Source organism: Oncorhynchus mykiss, chromosome 16, assembly GCF_013265735.2.
Source record: "Oncorhynchus mykiss isolate Arlee chromosome 16, USDA_OmykA_1.1, whole genome shotgun sequence".
In the NCBI taxonomy this organism is placed as follows: Eukaryota; Metazoa; Chordata; class Actinopteri; order Salmoniformes; family Salmonidae; genus Oncorhynchus; species Oncorhynchus mykiss.
The window spans coordinates 36,106,300-36,120,441 of record NC_048580.1 but is presented as its reverse complement, the minus strand read 5'-3'; the positions used below and the strand labels follow the sequence as shown (position 1 = coordinate 36,120,441).

Below are 14,142 nucleotides of genomic sequence, written 5' to 3'. Positions count from 1 at the left end.
ACGAAAAAAGCTCTCTTCCAACACGCAACGTCATGTTTAAAAATGATATAAGTTGCCTATATTCTTTGACAAAAAACTTCAACCTACTTTTATAACCCAACTTTAGGTATTTGTAAACGTTAATAAGCGATCAAATTGATCACTGGGCGATCTGTATTCAATAGCAGCTACAAAAGAAAACAGTGTCCATTTTTCAATCTTCCAAAATCGATTGAGGTAGGCTGGATGGAATCAAGGATCTATTCGTAATGTCTCAATGGATTTTTGGCGATATCGTGTGGAAGCTGTAGGAATTGCATCCGTCTCCATATTAAATTTGGTTTCCTTTAAATAATCCATGAAAGGGGCGCATGGATACTTTTTTCAGATTTCAGTGACCAATTTTTCTTGCGCTTTTCGATGAAACACACGCTCTGTTATAGTCACAGCCGTGATTTAACCAGTTTTAGAAACTTCAGAGTGTTTTCTATCCACACATACTAATCATATGCATATACTATAGTCCTGGCATGAGTAGCAGGACGCTGAAAAGTTGCGCGATTTTTAACAGAATGTTCGAAAAAGGAGGGGGTATGATAAAGATTAATGAAGCTGCCAGTTGGATGGTACCAAGGGTATTATGAGGCTTGTCTTATGTTGCTTCAAAGTAGCCGAGCTAAAATCCAACTAAACATGCAGGCAATTATTTTATAAACCAGATGTATTTTTCTCTCATGTTCTATTGGTTTTTAAAATCAATGTTCTTTCATTGTCCAGTAGCCAAAGGCACAATCCTAGTGATATTGGAAACACATACTAGTTGTTGCATATTTGGATGTCCCCACTTTCTAAATTTCTAACAGATTTTTTGATGTCTGTCACATGAAACCACTCATAATGGTGTTCTCTTACTAATTGCATTATGGAAAAAACGTTTGCGTGTAACCTAGCCTACTGCCATGTGCGCATTGCTGCGCTTATAATTGGATCTAGCCTAGGCCTACTGGTTGTATGAATTTGGGATCTACCATTCTACAACTGTCCCAGAGTCTGTTTACACAGAATGAAACGAGAGAGAAATTGGCTGGGGTTGCAAGACGTAGAAGAGTAACAGCACTGGGGTCGGGTCACGGTCCTGGAGAAAGAGTAGAACGCTCTGTACGTGACCCTTTAGATGAGGGAGAACATGTGGGCTGAGAAAACGTTTGTGTGTTTTTAAAGCTCACACTGCAATAACAAATAGAGTGCGACTGATTTGTTTTTCTCCTAAAGTAGTTGCGGTAGGAGTCCTGGCCATGAGCTTGTGGAGCTCCTGCTGGTGTTGCTTGTCTTCAGCGGCATGCTGGGCCTGCTGCTGCATCCCCTGGACAAAGTGTTGTGTGTGCTGGAAGGCTTCAATCTGATGGGGGACAGAAGAACAACAGACACACACGGGGGTCAAATAGGAATTCTCATTCAAAACAGGGATTCAACTCAACTCTCCTGACATAGTCAAAATACAACTGGCTCCAGAGTGATGTTCAACAGTATTTGTCTTTATCTTTAAATTAGTTTCAAAATGTTTCCCCCTTCAGAGTGGGGATGGACGGCCCCTCTCTGGCAGGGACCGGGGTGCATGTGTCATTAAGATTCCTGCCTTGTGAGCTGTGAGTGGCTCCTGCAGCTGGCCCTACTATAGCTCTGTGGCAGGCAGCAGGCTGGTGGGCGCAACATCGCCTCTTCAACCTCAGGAGGATGAAAAAATGTGGCTTGTCACCAAAAACCCTCACTAACCTTTACAGGTGCACAACCGTGAGAATCCTGTCGGGCTGTATCACCGGTATGGCAACTGCACCACCCTCAACCACAAGGCTCTCCAGAGGGTAGTGAGGTCTGCACAACGCATCACCGGGGGCAAACTACCTGCCCTCCAGGACACCTACACCACCCGATGTCACAGGAAGGCCAAAAAGATCATCAAGGACAACAACCACCCGAGCCACTGCCTGTTCACCCTGCTATCATCCAGAAGGTGAGGTCAGTACAGGTGCATCAAAGCAGGGACAGAGAGACTGAAAAACAGCTTCTATCTCAATGCCATCAGACTGTTAAACAGTCACCTCTAGCCGGCTAGCACCCGGTACTCCACCCTGCACCTTAGAGAATGCTGCCCTATATACATAGAGTCACTGAACACTGGTCACTCATCCTATATAACCACTACTATACATACATACATTTCTATATACACCATTCAATGAACTGCATTTTAGTTACACTGTTCATACACACTGCATATTTATTTATAAACTGTATTCGGGGCGGCAGGTAGCCTAGTGGTTAGATCGTTGGGCCAGTAACCAAAAGGTTGCTCGATCAAATCCCCAAGCTGACAAGGTAAAAATCTGTCGCTCTGCCCCTGATTGTATTTGGACGACTGTTACAGTATTTGGGTTGTTCATTGGATTCCTTCAGACATTTCTTAGTATATCTTGTGTAAAGGAATCTGGTATATATACATATAGATTGTATTTGGACAACTGTTACAGTATTTCGGTTGTTCATTGGATTCCTTCAGACATTTCTTGATTTCTTGTTCTTTCTGGGTTTAAAAAAAAGTGTTTTATTATTATTTGAGCATCTGTTTGACATTTTACTGCATTATTAGGAATTAGTAACAGAAGCATTTCGCTGCACCTGCTAGAACATACAAACTTACAATAAAAGTGCCGTGGGGGAGGAAAAACTATAACAATGTTATTAAACAGGTTTGAGGTACGGTTTCTAAACCGTGTGATTTCCGAGAGGCGGCCTACATTTTGCAATCGTTCCAATGAGAGATTCAGTTCCACACCAAAGCAACAGGCTGTTGGACTTTCCTGGCAGTATCCAAATCCAGGAGAATATATTTCCCCTTGGATTGACAGGAAAGCTTCAAAATATTGTTTTAAGCAAATTTGTCACATTCTGGTTGTATTGAAGTCAAGTGGCAATAAACGACGTATTTTGAACCTGATACAGCAACTTAAGTCTGTATCCAGATGAAAGGTTTTTAAATACAATCTGATTGCCAAATACTGTGTAGAGTTTTATAGCCATTTCTGACAGAGATATCTGTGCCCGCTGTTTTATGGAGTCCAACCTTTTGTCCAGAAGGTCTTTGTCAGGCCTGGTCAAAACGTTACACTTGATAAAACGACGTGAGCTGGACAACGTAGTGCATTTAATCATGATTTTAGACAAAAACACTTTGGGCAAGGATAACTGGTTAATGGTGCAGGCTAACCGGTTGCAAAAAGAACCCTTACTGGCATCCCTATTTTGAAACATTTGGCCCTTGACCCATTAGCTGTCCTGTGCTAGTGAACTCACCAGACGTCCACTCTTGCCACAGAGGCTGGCGTACTTGAGCCAGGTCCTCATGTCGTCGTGGAGGTTGATGACCAGCGAGCAAACCATCAAACCACCTCTGCCAGTCCTCTACGATCCACTGGTAAACTTAGAGAAAGAGAAACAAAGAGCAATCTATCAATTCAATGTATTTTATAAAGCCCTTTTTAGAGTGTCTTCAGAAAGTATTCAAACCCCTTGATTTATTCCTCATTTTATTTTACTACAGCCTGAATTCAAAATGGATTAGATAGGGTTTTATTCCGGCCCAGCTACATACAATAAATACCCCATAATGACAAACTGAAAAAAAATTGTTCAACATTTCTTTTTAATTTATTGAAAATTAAGTACAGAAATAGCAAATTTACATAAATATTCAGACCCCTTAGTCAATACATTTTAGAATCACCTTTGGCAGCTTTGAGTCTTTCTGGGTAAGTCTAAGAGCTTTGCACACCTGGACTGTACAATATTTGCACATTATATTTGTTTTATTTCTTCAAACTATGTCAAGTTGGTTGTTGATCACTGTAGTAGTAGTTGTAGTTGTGTTGAGCGATTCGTGCTTTTCGAGGTCGGTTCGATTATAAAGAAATAATCTCAGTTATTGATTTCAGTTTTGATTATTTGTTTTGACATTAAATGCACTATGCATTATGTGGTTTGAATGTTGTAACAAAACAGAATAAAAAAATACAAGTTTTTTTTAAACTATTAACTCCCTACTATGTCACACAGTTCAAGCTTATTTATCTCTAACACACAAAAACAAAAAATGGAATTCAAATAATTGAACTGACATTTTGGTAAATCGCTCACTGCTAATTGCTAAACATCAATTTAAGTCTTGCCATAGATTCTCAAGCCAATTTTAAGTCAAAACTGTAACTTGGCCACTCATGAACTTTTAATGTCGCCTTGGTAAGCAACTCCACTGTATATTTGGCCTTGTGTTTTAGGTTATTGTCTTGCTGAAAAGTACATTTGTCTCCTAGTGTCTGTTGGAAAGCAGACAACTAGGTTTTCTTCTAGGATTTTGTCTGTGCTTAGTTTCTTTTTATACAAAAACATCCCTAGTCCTTGCAGATGACAAGCATACCAATAACATAATGCAGCAACCACTACTTTTGAAAATAAGAAGAGTGGTACTCAGTGATGTGTTGTGTTGGATTTTCCCCCAAACATAACACTTTGTATTCAGTGAATTCCTTTGCCACATTACTTGCAGTATTACTTTAGTGCCTTGTTGCAAACAGGATGCATGTTTTGGAATATTTTATTGTACAGGCTTCCTTCTTTTCACTCTGTCATTTAGGTTAGTATTGTGGAGTAACTACAATGTTGTTGATGCATTCTCATTAATCTCTAACTGTTGGCCTCATGGTGAAATCCCTGAGTGGTTTCCTTCCTCTCCGGCAACTGAGTTAGGAATTATGTCTGTGTCTTTGTAGTGACTGGGTGTATTGATACACCATCCAAAGTGTAATTAATAACGTCACCTTGCTCAAAGGGATATGTTTATTTGAGTTTTTACCCCTCTACCAATAAGAGCCTTTCTTTGCTAGGCACCTCCCTGGTCCTTGTAGTTGAATCTGTGTTTGAAATGCACTGCTCGACTGAGGGACCTTACAGATAATTGTATGTGTGGGGTAGAGAGATGAGGTAGTCATTCAAAAATCACAATAAACACTATTATTGCACACAGAGTGAGTCCATGCAACTTATTATGTGAGTTGTTAAGCACATTTTTACTTCTGAACATATTTAGGCTTGCCATAACAAATAGGTTGAACACTTATTGACTCAAGACATTTCAGCTTTTCATTTGTATTAATTTGTAAAAACATAATTCCACATAATAATTCCACTCATTATGGGGTTTTGTGTGTAGCCCAGTGATAGTGTGTAGGCCAAAATCTCAATGTAATCATTTAAATTCAGGCTGTAACACAACAAAATGTGGAAACAGTCAAGGGGTATGCATTCTTTCTGAAGGAACTGTACACATTTGTAGTTTTCACAAATTACTTTCCAGGAGAATTGACCAGACTTTACACACAATGTCCAGGTAGATGGTATTTTCTTCTTTTAGAAACACATTCTCTAGACACTAGAGAATACAAACAAACACACATGTGCAAACAAAACGAGGGAAAGAAAAATGCAGCCTGGTTGAAGACCTTTGGGACTCCAATTAAGGGGGAAGAAACGACCCACAAAGTGCACACAAGCGCATATAAGTAATGGGTAAACACAACAACGACCATAGTGTGCACAAGTGTGTCCTGCAGCGTTGCTTGAGAGCCCAGGACATTAATGTGGGGACACAGTCAACATGGTGTTTAGCTCATGCAATGCATTCCCCTTCATTCCAGGTCTGCGTCCCAAATGGCACCCTATTCCCAAAGTGCACTACTTTTGACCAGGAAGGGAAGAGGGTACTATTTGGAACTCAATCTAGGTCGTTTGACAGAGGAGTGTGTGACTCTCTTGACAGAGGGGTCAGGTTAGACGCCAATAAATCACAGTAGAAGGGAAGCCTGTCAAGATTTGAACCTGAGACTCTGGAGCTGTCATTAAACAAGCCTTGTTTGCTCTGCTGGTCCCCCCCCTCTCTTCTTTTATGAATGGAAAGTGGAACCATCTAAGGTTTGGGGGTTTACATATCCCCCTGGGAGATGTGACAGGCCCTAAGGCCCTATGGAGATGTAAATAATAGCCTTGTTGGGTTTGTGTCTAAGCAACACTTGTGTGGAAGTTTGTGTGTGAGGGTGAAGGGGTATGCGTGTGTTTGCGTGGTGTCTTAGGCAAAGCTTCAAAATGTCAACAAGACTTGACCTCACAGAGGGAGAGAGAGAGAGAGAGAGGCTGGAATTCCAGCCAGACAAAGAGTGGTAGTATTAAACATGACTTTTACCACTCTTTTGAAAGTGAAGTCATCACGTGTTGGGAACTGCTTCCCTTGCATTGGCATCGAGTGCATACTGGAACTCTCACCACACCTACTTTTAGGTTTTCTGTCTGAGCGTGCACCGACAGTGGCCTAAAAAAATACCTCCAAGATCTTGTTTTGATTTCCAATTAGGATGGTGGTAATGGAACTAACTATAGACAGCACAATGATCGAGTACATTTTTAGTTTGGGTCATTTTCTGGTCGGCGTTCGTATTGAGTTGCACAGTCATACACATACATTGTACCTGGTTGATTGTGTCAGTAGCATATGCTTGTCTCAAAGATAAAGCCATGCAAGTCTAAGTACACATGGGCGGTACAGTTAAACTGCAAATGGCTCATTAAAATAATGTATAAACATGTCAAAAGCAGGCCGTCAATGGTTAACATTGGTTAACTGTCCTAACTGCTCTTCCTAGCCGCCTGCAGAAGTTGAAGAGTGTATTACAGGATCTAACTAACCACGTGCATGTTGTTAGGAATCTGGGTGTATACACCAGTGTAACACCAGCGTGGCATTGGAAAAGTCACATCAATGCATAATCCCATTAGGTAGGGCTAACTAACTAAATAACCTCTTTCATCTGTTGTGGAGGCTTTCTGCATCTCTCCGTTGACCATTTTCATAAAGCACATTCAATTTGAATTCTCTCTTGTTGAGAGTTGACTGAATGATAGCGAAGTGAGCCATGCAATGTTCTTTCATAAACAATGTTATCCGTGTTCGCCTCAACACAAACAGATCTAGGATCAGGCTAACTTCCTAGACAATTAGTATACAGATCAAAGTCCTAGTGTATGCTGATCGTCAGCTTAACATCCTGATCTTAGGTTCTTCAAATGTCCATTGTAGACAATGACAAGCTTTTCTATATGTATGGTACTTGGTTCTATATTATTGGTAAGAAAAGTCGGCCAGCAATCGCAAATAAAATATTATGATATTGAATTATTTATTATCAGTGGTCACATGGACACGTTTCGACCTTCAAGCCTTCGTCAACTAGTTATACCTGCAAATGTTCTTGTGAAACATTAGTGGAGAGTTTCGTGCTTACCTTGTAAGCTCTGCTGTAACTCTCTCCCGCCATGGCGGTCAGCTCTGCATCCAGTAGATCTCTGGCCTTGTCGATGCACTGGAATAGCACACACGTAGGTACACACCAGAGGGGGTAGGTGGCACCTTAATTGGGGAGGACGGGCTCGTGGTAATGACTGGAGTGGAATGGCATCAAATACAGTGCCTTGCGAAAGTATTCGGCCCCCTTGAACTTTGCGACCTTTTGCCACATTTCAGGCTTCAAACATAAAGATATAAAACTGTATTTTTTTGTGAAGAATCAACAACAAGTGGGACACAATCATGAAGTGGAACGACATTTATTGGATATTTCAAACTTTTTTAACATATCAAAAACTGAAAAATTGGGCGTGCAAAATTATTCAGCCCCTTTACTTTCAGTGCAGCAAACTCTCTCCAGAAGTTCAGTGAGGATCTCTGAATGATCCAATGTTGACCTAAATGACTAATGATGATAAATACAATCCACCTGTGTGTAATCAAGTCTCCGTATAAATGCACCTGCACTGTGATAGTCTCAGAGGTCCGTCAAAAGCGCAGAGAGCATCATGAAGAACAAGGAACACACCAGGCAGGTCCGAGATACTGTTGTGAAGAAGTTTAAAGCCGGATTTGGATACAAAAAGATTTCCCAAGCTTTAAACATCCCAAAGGAGCACTGTGCAAGCGATAATATTGAAATGGAAGGAGTATCAGACCACTGCAAATCTACCAAGACCTGGCCATCCCTCTAAACTTTCAGCTCATACAAGGAGAAGACTGATCAGAGATGCAGCCAAGAGGCCCATGATCACTCTGGATGAACTGCAGAGGTCTACAGCTGAGGTGGGAGACTCTGTCCATAGGACAACAATCAGTCGTATATTGCACAAATCTGGCCTTTATGGAAGAGTGGCAAGAAGAAAGCCATTTCTTAAAGATATCCATAAAAAGTGTTGTTTAAAGTTTGCCACAAGCCACCTGGGAGACACACCAAACATGTGGAAGAAGGTGCTCTGGTCAGATGAAACCAAAATTGAACTTTTTGGCAACAATGCAAAACTTTATGTTTGGCGTAAAAGCAACACAGCTCATCACACTGAACACACCATCCCCACTGTCAAACATGGTGGTGGCAGCATCATGGTTTGGGCCTGCTTTTCTTCAGCAGGGACAGGGAAGATGGTTAAAATTGATGGGAAGATGGATGGAGCCAAATACAGGACCATTCTGGAAGAAAACCTGATGGAGTCTGCAAAAGACCTGAGACTGGGACGGAGATTTGTCTTCCAACAAGACAATGATCCAAAACATAAAGCAAAATCTACAATGGAATGGTTCAAAAATAAACATATCCAGGTGTTAGAATGGCCAAGTCAAAGTCCAGACCTGAAACCAATCGAGAATCTGTGGAAAGAACTGAAAACTGCTGTTCACAAATGCTCTCCATCCAACCTCACTGAGCTCGAGCTGTTTTGCAAGGAGGAATGGGAAAAAATTTCAGTCTCTCGATGTGCAAAACTGATAGAGACATACCCCAAGCGACTTACAGCTGTAATCGCAGCAAAAGGTGGCGCTACAAAGTATTAACTTAAGGGGGCTGAATAATTTTGCACGCCCAATATTTCAGTTTTTGATTTGTTAAAAAAGTTTGAAATATCCAATAAATGTCGTTCCACTTCATGATTGTGTCCCACTTGTTGTTGATTCTTCACAAAAAAATACAGTTTTATATCTTTATGTTTGAAGCCTGAAATGTGGCAAAAGTTCGCAAAGTTCAAGGGGGCCGAATACTTTCGCAAGGCACTGTACATCAGACACATTGGTTTCAAGGTGTTTGATGCCATCTCATTTGCTCAGTCCCGGACATTATTTTGAGCCGTTTTTCCCTCAGCAGCTTCCACTGGAACACACACACACACACACACACACACACACACACACACACACACACACACACATGAAAAGGACATTTCGGTTATCAACTGGGCAACGGAGAGTGTAGAGCTTTATATATTGGCATTGTAAATGATCGTTCTAAACAACACTGTTATGTCTATGAAAACGATGTAGTAACAGACCATACACTTCAGCTGATTTACCAAATAGACGTATGACTTCTCAGGCAGATAGATGCATGCTCTCAACCTCCCAGTACACACGTATCTCTTACGCCAAAGAAACCCAGATGGACCAGCTGGCTGGATTGTGAAAGGACATGTTCAATATTTCCCTATCCCAGTCTGTTGTTCCCACTTGCTTCAAGATGTCCACCAGTGTTCCTGTACACAAGAAAGCGAAGGTAATTGAACTAAATGACTATCGCCCAGTAGCATTCACTTCTGTCATCATAAAGCGCTTTGAAAGGCTAGTTAAGGAACATATCACCTCCACCTTACCCGACACCATAGACCCACCACAATTTGCATACCACCCCAACAGATCCACAGACAATGAACTGCACACTGTCCTATCCCACCTGGACAAGATGAATACCTATGTAAGAATGCAGTCCATTGACTACAGCTCAGCCTTCAACACCCTTGTACCCTCCAAGCTCATCCCAAAGCTCAGGGACCTGGGTCTGAACTCCTCACTGTGCAACTGGGTTCTAGACTTCCTGACGAGCCAACCCCAGGTAGTGAAGGTAGGGAACAACATCAGCCACGCTGATCCTCAACACGGGGACCCACAGGGTTGCGTGCTCAGCCCCCTGCTGTACTTGCTGTTCACCCATGACAGCGTGGCCACACAAGTCTCCAACAATCATCAAGTTTGCTGATGACACAACAGTGGTAGGCTTGATTACCAACAATGACGAGACATCCTACAGGGAAGAAGTGAGAGCCCTGGCGGAGTGGTGCCAGGAAAATAACCTCTCCCACAACGTCAACAAAACAAAGGAGCGGATCGTGGACTACAGGAGACAGCAGAGAGGGGCACGCCCACATCCAGATCTACAGGGCCGCAGTGGAGAGGGTCAAAAGCTTAAAGTTCCTTGGCATACTCATCACACATCACTTAGGACCTTAAATGCGTGATGACAAAGGCGCAATAGCGCCTCTTCAACCACATGAGGCTGCAGAAATTTGGCTTGGCCCATAAGACCCTCACGAACTTCTAGAGATTCACAATCGAGAGCATCCTGTTGAGCTGTATTACCGACTGATAAACAGCTTATATCTCCAGGCCATCAGATGGTTAAACAGTCACCACTAGCCGGCCTCCGCCTAGTTACCTGCCCTGAACCTCTGACACTGTCGCTAGCTGGCTACCACACGATACTCTACCCTGCACCTTAGAGACTGCTGCCCTATGTACATAGTCATTGAACACTGGTCACTTTAATCATGTTTACATACTGTTTTACCCCCTTTATACAGTATGTATACACTGTATTCTAGTCCCGGCTCATCCTATATAACTACCGCTGTACACACCTTTTCTATTCATATACTGTCTATACACACCATTCACATACATATAGATTTATATTCCGTACTCTGGTCCGGAAGCTAATTTCCTGCAATTCTATTCATTTTGCCATGGGGTTTTGTACTGTGTATTTAAATACCAATCTGTTAACACTTTACTTGACATCCAGCGTCATAACGTGTTATAACAGTCATTCATAATCATGTCATAACAGCTGATATAACATGTTACAATATGGTCATAACACTGTCATATTTAGACCTGTTGTGACATATATTGTGTTATTTTATGGCTGGTTATGACAACTACATAAGAGTGTAGAAACCCACAAAATCTACCACTGTAGTTATTTTATGGCTGGTTATGACACCTACATAAGAGTTTCAAAACCCACAAAACCTACCACGGTAGATATTTTATGGCTGGTTATGACACCTACATAAGAGTGTAGAAACCCACAAAACCTACCACGATTGATATTTTATTACTGGTTATGACACCTACATAAGAGTTTCAAAACCCACAAAACCTACCACGGTAGATATTTTATGGCTGGTTATGACACCTACATAAGAGTGTAGAAACACACAAAACCTACCATGGTAGATATGTTATGGCTAGTTATGACACCTACATAAGAGTTTCAAAACCCACAAAACCTACCACGGTAGATATTTTATTACTGGTTATGACACCTACATAAGAGTGTAGAAACCCACAAAATCTACCATGGTAGATATTTTATGGCTGGTTATGACACCAACATAAGAGTTTCAAAACCCACAAAACCTACCACGGTAGATATTTTATTACTGGTTATGACACCCACATAAGAGTTTCAAAACCCACTAAACCTACCACGGTAGATATTTTATGGCTGGTTATGACACCTACATAAGAGTGTAGAAACACACAAAACCTACCACGGTAGATATTTTATTACTGGTTATGACACCTACATAAGAGTTTCAAACCCACTAAACCTACCACGGTAGATACTGGTTATGACACCTACATAAGAGTTTCAAAACCCACTAAACCTACCATGGTAGATATTTTATGGCTGGTTATGTCACCTACATAAGAGTGTAGAAACCCACTAAACCTACCATGGTAGATATTTTATGGCTGGTTATGTCACCTACATCAGAGTTGTCAAAACCCACTAAACTTACGACACAAGGCAAAACATTCCATTATACCATAAACATACTAAATATCAATATGTTAACACTTTACTTGACACCCAGCGTCATAACGTGTTATAACAGTCATTCATAATCATTTCATAACAGCTGATATAACATGTTACAATATGGTCATAACACTGTCATATTTAGACCTGTTGTGACATATATTGTGTTATTTCATGGCTGGTTATGACAACTACATAAGAGTGTAGAAACCCACAAAACCTACCACGGTAGTTATTTTATGGCTGGTTATGACACCTACATAAGAGTGTAGAAACCCACAAAACCTACTACGGTAGATATTTTATGGCTGGTTATGAGACCTACGTAAGAGTGTAGAAACCCACAAAACCTACCACGGTAGATATTTCATGGCTGGTTATGACACCTACGTAAGAGTTTAGAAACCCACAAAACCTACCACGGTAGATATTTTATGGCTGGTTATGACACCTCATAAGAGTGTAGAAACCCACAAAACCTACCACGGTAGATATTTTATGGCTGGTTATGACACCTACATAAGAGTGTAGAAACCCACAAAACCTACCACGGTAGTTATTTTATGGCTGGTTATGACACCTACATAAGAGTGTAGAAACCCACAAAACCTACTACGGTAGATATTTTATGGCTGGTTATGAGACCTACGTAAGAGTGTAGAAACCCACAAAACCTACCACGGTAGATATTTCATGGCTGGTTATGACACCTACGTAAGAGTTTAGAAACCCACAAAACCTACCACGGTAGATATTTTATGGCTGGTTATGACACCTCATAAGAGTGTAGAAACCCACAAAACCTACCACGGTAGATATTTTATGGCTGGTTATGACACCTACATAAGAGTGTAGAAACCCACAAAACCTACCACGGTAGATATTTTATTACTGGTTATGACACCTACATAAGAGAGTAGAAACCCACTAAACCTACCATGGTAGATATTTTATGGCTGGTTATGTCACCTACATCAGAGTTGTCAAAACCCACTAAACTTACGACACAAGGCAAAACATTCCATTATACCATAAACATACTAAATATCAATATGTTAACACTTTACTTGACACCCAGCGTCATAACGTGTTATAACAGTCATTCATAATCATTTCATAACAGCTGATATAACATGTTACAATATGGTCATAACACTGTCATATTTAGACCTGTTGTGACATATATTGTGTTATTTCATGGCTGGTTATGACACCTACATAAGAGTGTAGAAACACACAAAACCTACCACGGTAGATATTTTATTACTGGTTATGACACCTACATAAGAGTTTCAAACCCACTAAACCTACCACGGTAGATACTGGTTATGACACCTACATAAGAGTTTCAAAACCCACTAAACCTACCATGGTAGATATTTTATGGCTGGTTATGTCACCTACATAAGAGTGTAGAAACCCACTAAACCTACCATGGTAGATATTTTATGGCTGGTTATGTCACCTACATCAGAGTTGTCAAAACCCACTAAACTTACGACACAAGGCAAAACATTCCATTATACCATAAACATACTAAATATCAATATGTTAACACTTTACTTGACACCCAGCGTCATAACGTGTTATAACAGTCATTCATAATCATTTCATAACAGCTGATATAACATGTTACAATATGGTCATAACACTGTCATATTTAGACCTGTTGTGACATATATTGTGTTATTTCATGGCTGGTTATGACAACTACATAAGAGTGTAGAAACCCACAAAACCTACCACGGTAGTTATTTTATGGCTGGTTATGACACCTACATAAGAGTGTAGAAACCCACAAAACCTACTACGGTAGATATTTTATGGCTGGTTATGAGACCTACGTAAGAGTGTAGAAACCCACAAAACCTACCACGGTAGATATTTCATGGCTGGTTATGACACCTACGTAAGAGTTTAGAAACCCACAAAACCTACCACGGTAGATATTTTATGGCTGGTTATGACACCTCATAAGAGTGTAGAAACCCACAAAACCTACCACGGTAGATATTTTATGGCTGGTTATGACACCTACATAAGAGTGTAGAAACCCACAAAACCTACCACGGTAGTTATTTTATGGCTGGTTATGACACCTACATAAGAGTGTAGAAACCCACAAAACCTACTACGGTAGATATTT

General features: G+C 40.8%; 1 protein-coding gene and 1 pseudogene across 1 annotated transcript; both read right to left on the bottom strand.

Moving 5' to 3' along the window:
* Window positions 1–493: 493 nt before the first annotated feature.
* LOC110491874 (serine/threonine-protein kinase mTOR) lies at window positions 494–7,581 on the bottom strand. Its single transcript, XM_021565696.2, has 3 exons — window positions 7,365–7,581; window positions 3,331–3,456; window positions 494–1,378 (listed from the first exon to the last, which is right to left on the bottom strand). Exons 2-3 carry the CDS (start codon window positions 3,415–3,417, stop codon window positions 1,202–1,204), a joined length of 264 nt encoding a protein of 87 aa, XP_021421371.2. The 5' UTR covers window positions 3,418–3,456; window positions 7,365–7,581; the 3' UTR covers window positions 494–1,201.
* A 1,662-nt stretch (window positions 7,582–9,243) lies between these two features.
* The window catches only part of LOC110491873, a 49,851-nt pseudogene continuing 44,952 nt past the window's right edge, over window positions 9,244–14,142 (bottom strand).

What these genes read in the sequence shown, in the direction of transcription:
- LOC110491874 (XM_021565696.2), bottom strand. Translation starts at nt 3,417, where the DNA reads ATGGTTTGCTCGCTGGTCATCAACCTCCACGACGACATGAGGACCTGG. An exon ending in GTGGCAAGAGTGGACGTCTG is followed by an intron (nt 1,379 to 3,330) that starts GTGAGTTCACTA and finishes GTCCCCCATCAG; the next exon opens with ATTGAAGCCTTCCAGCACAC.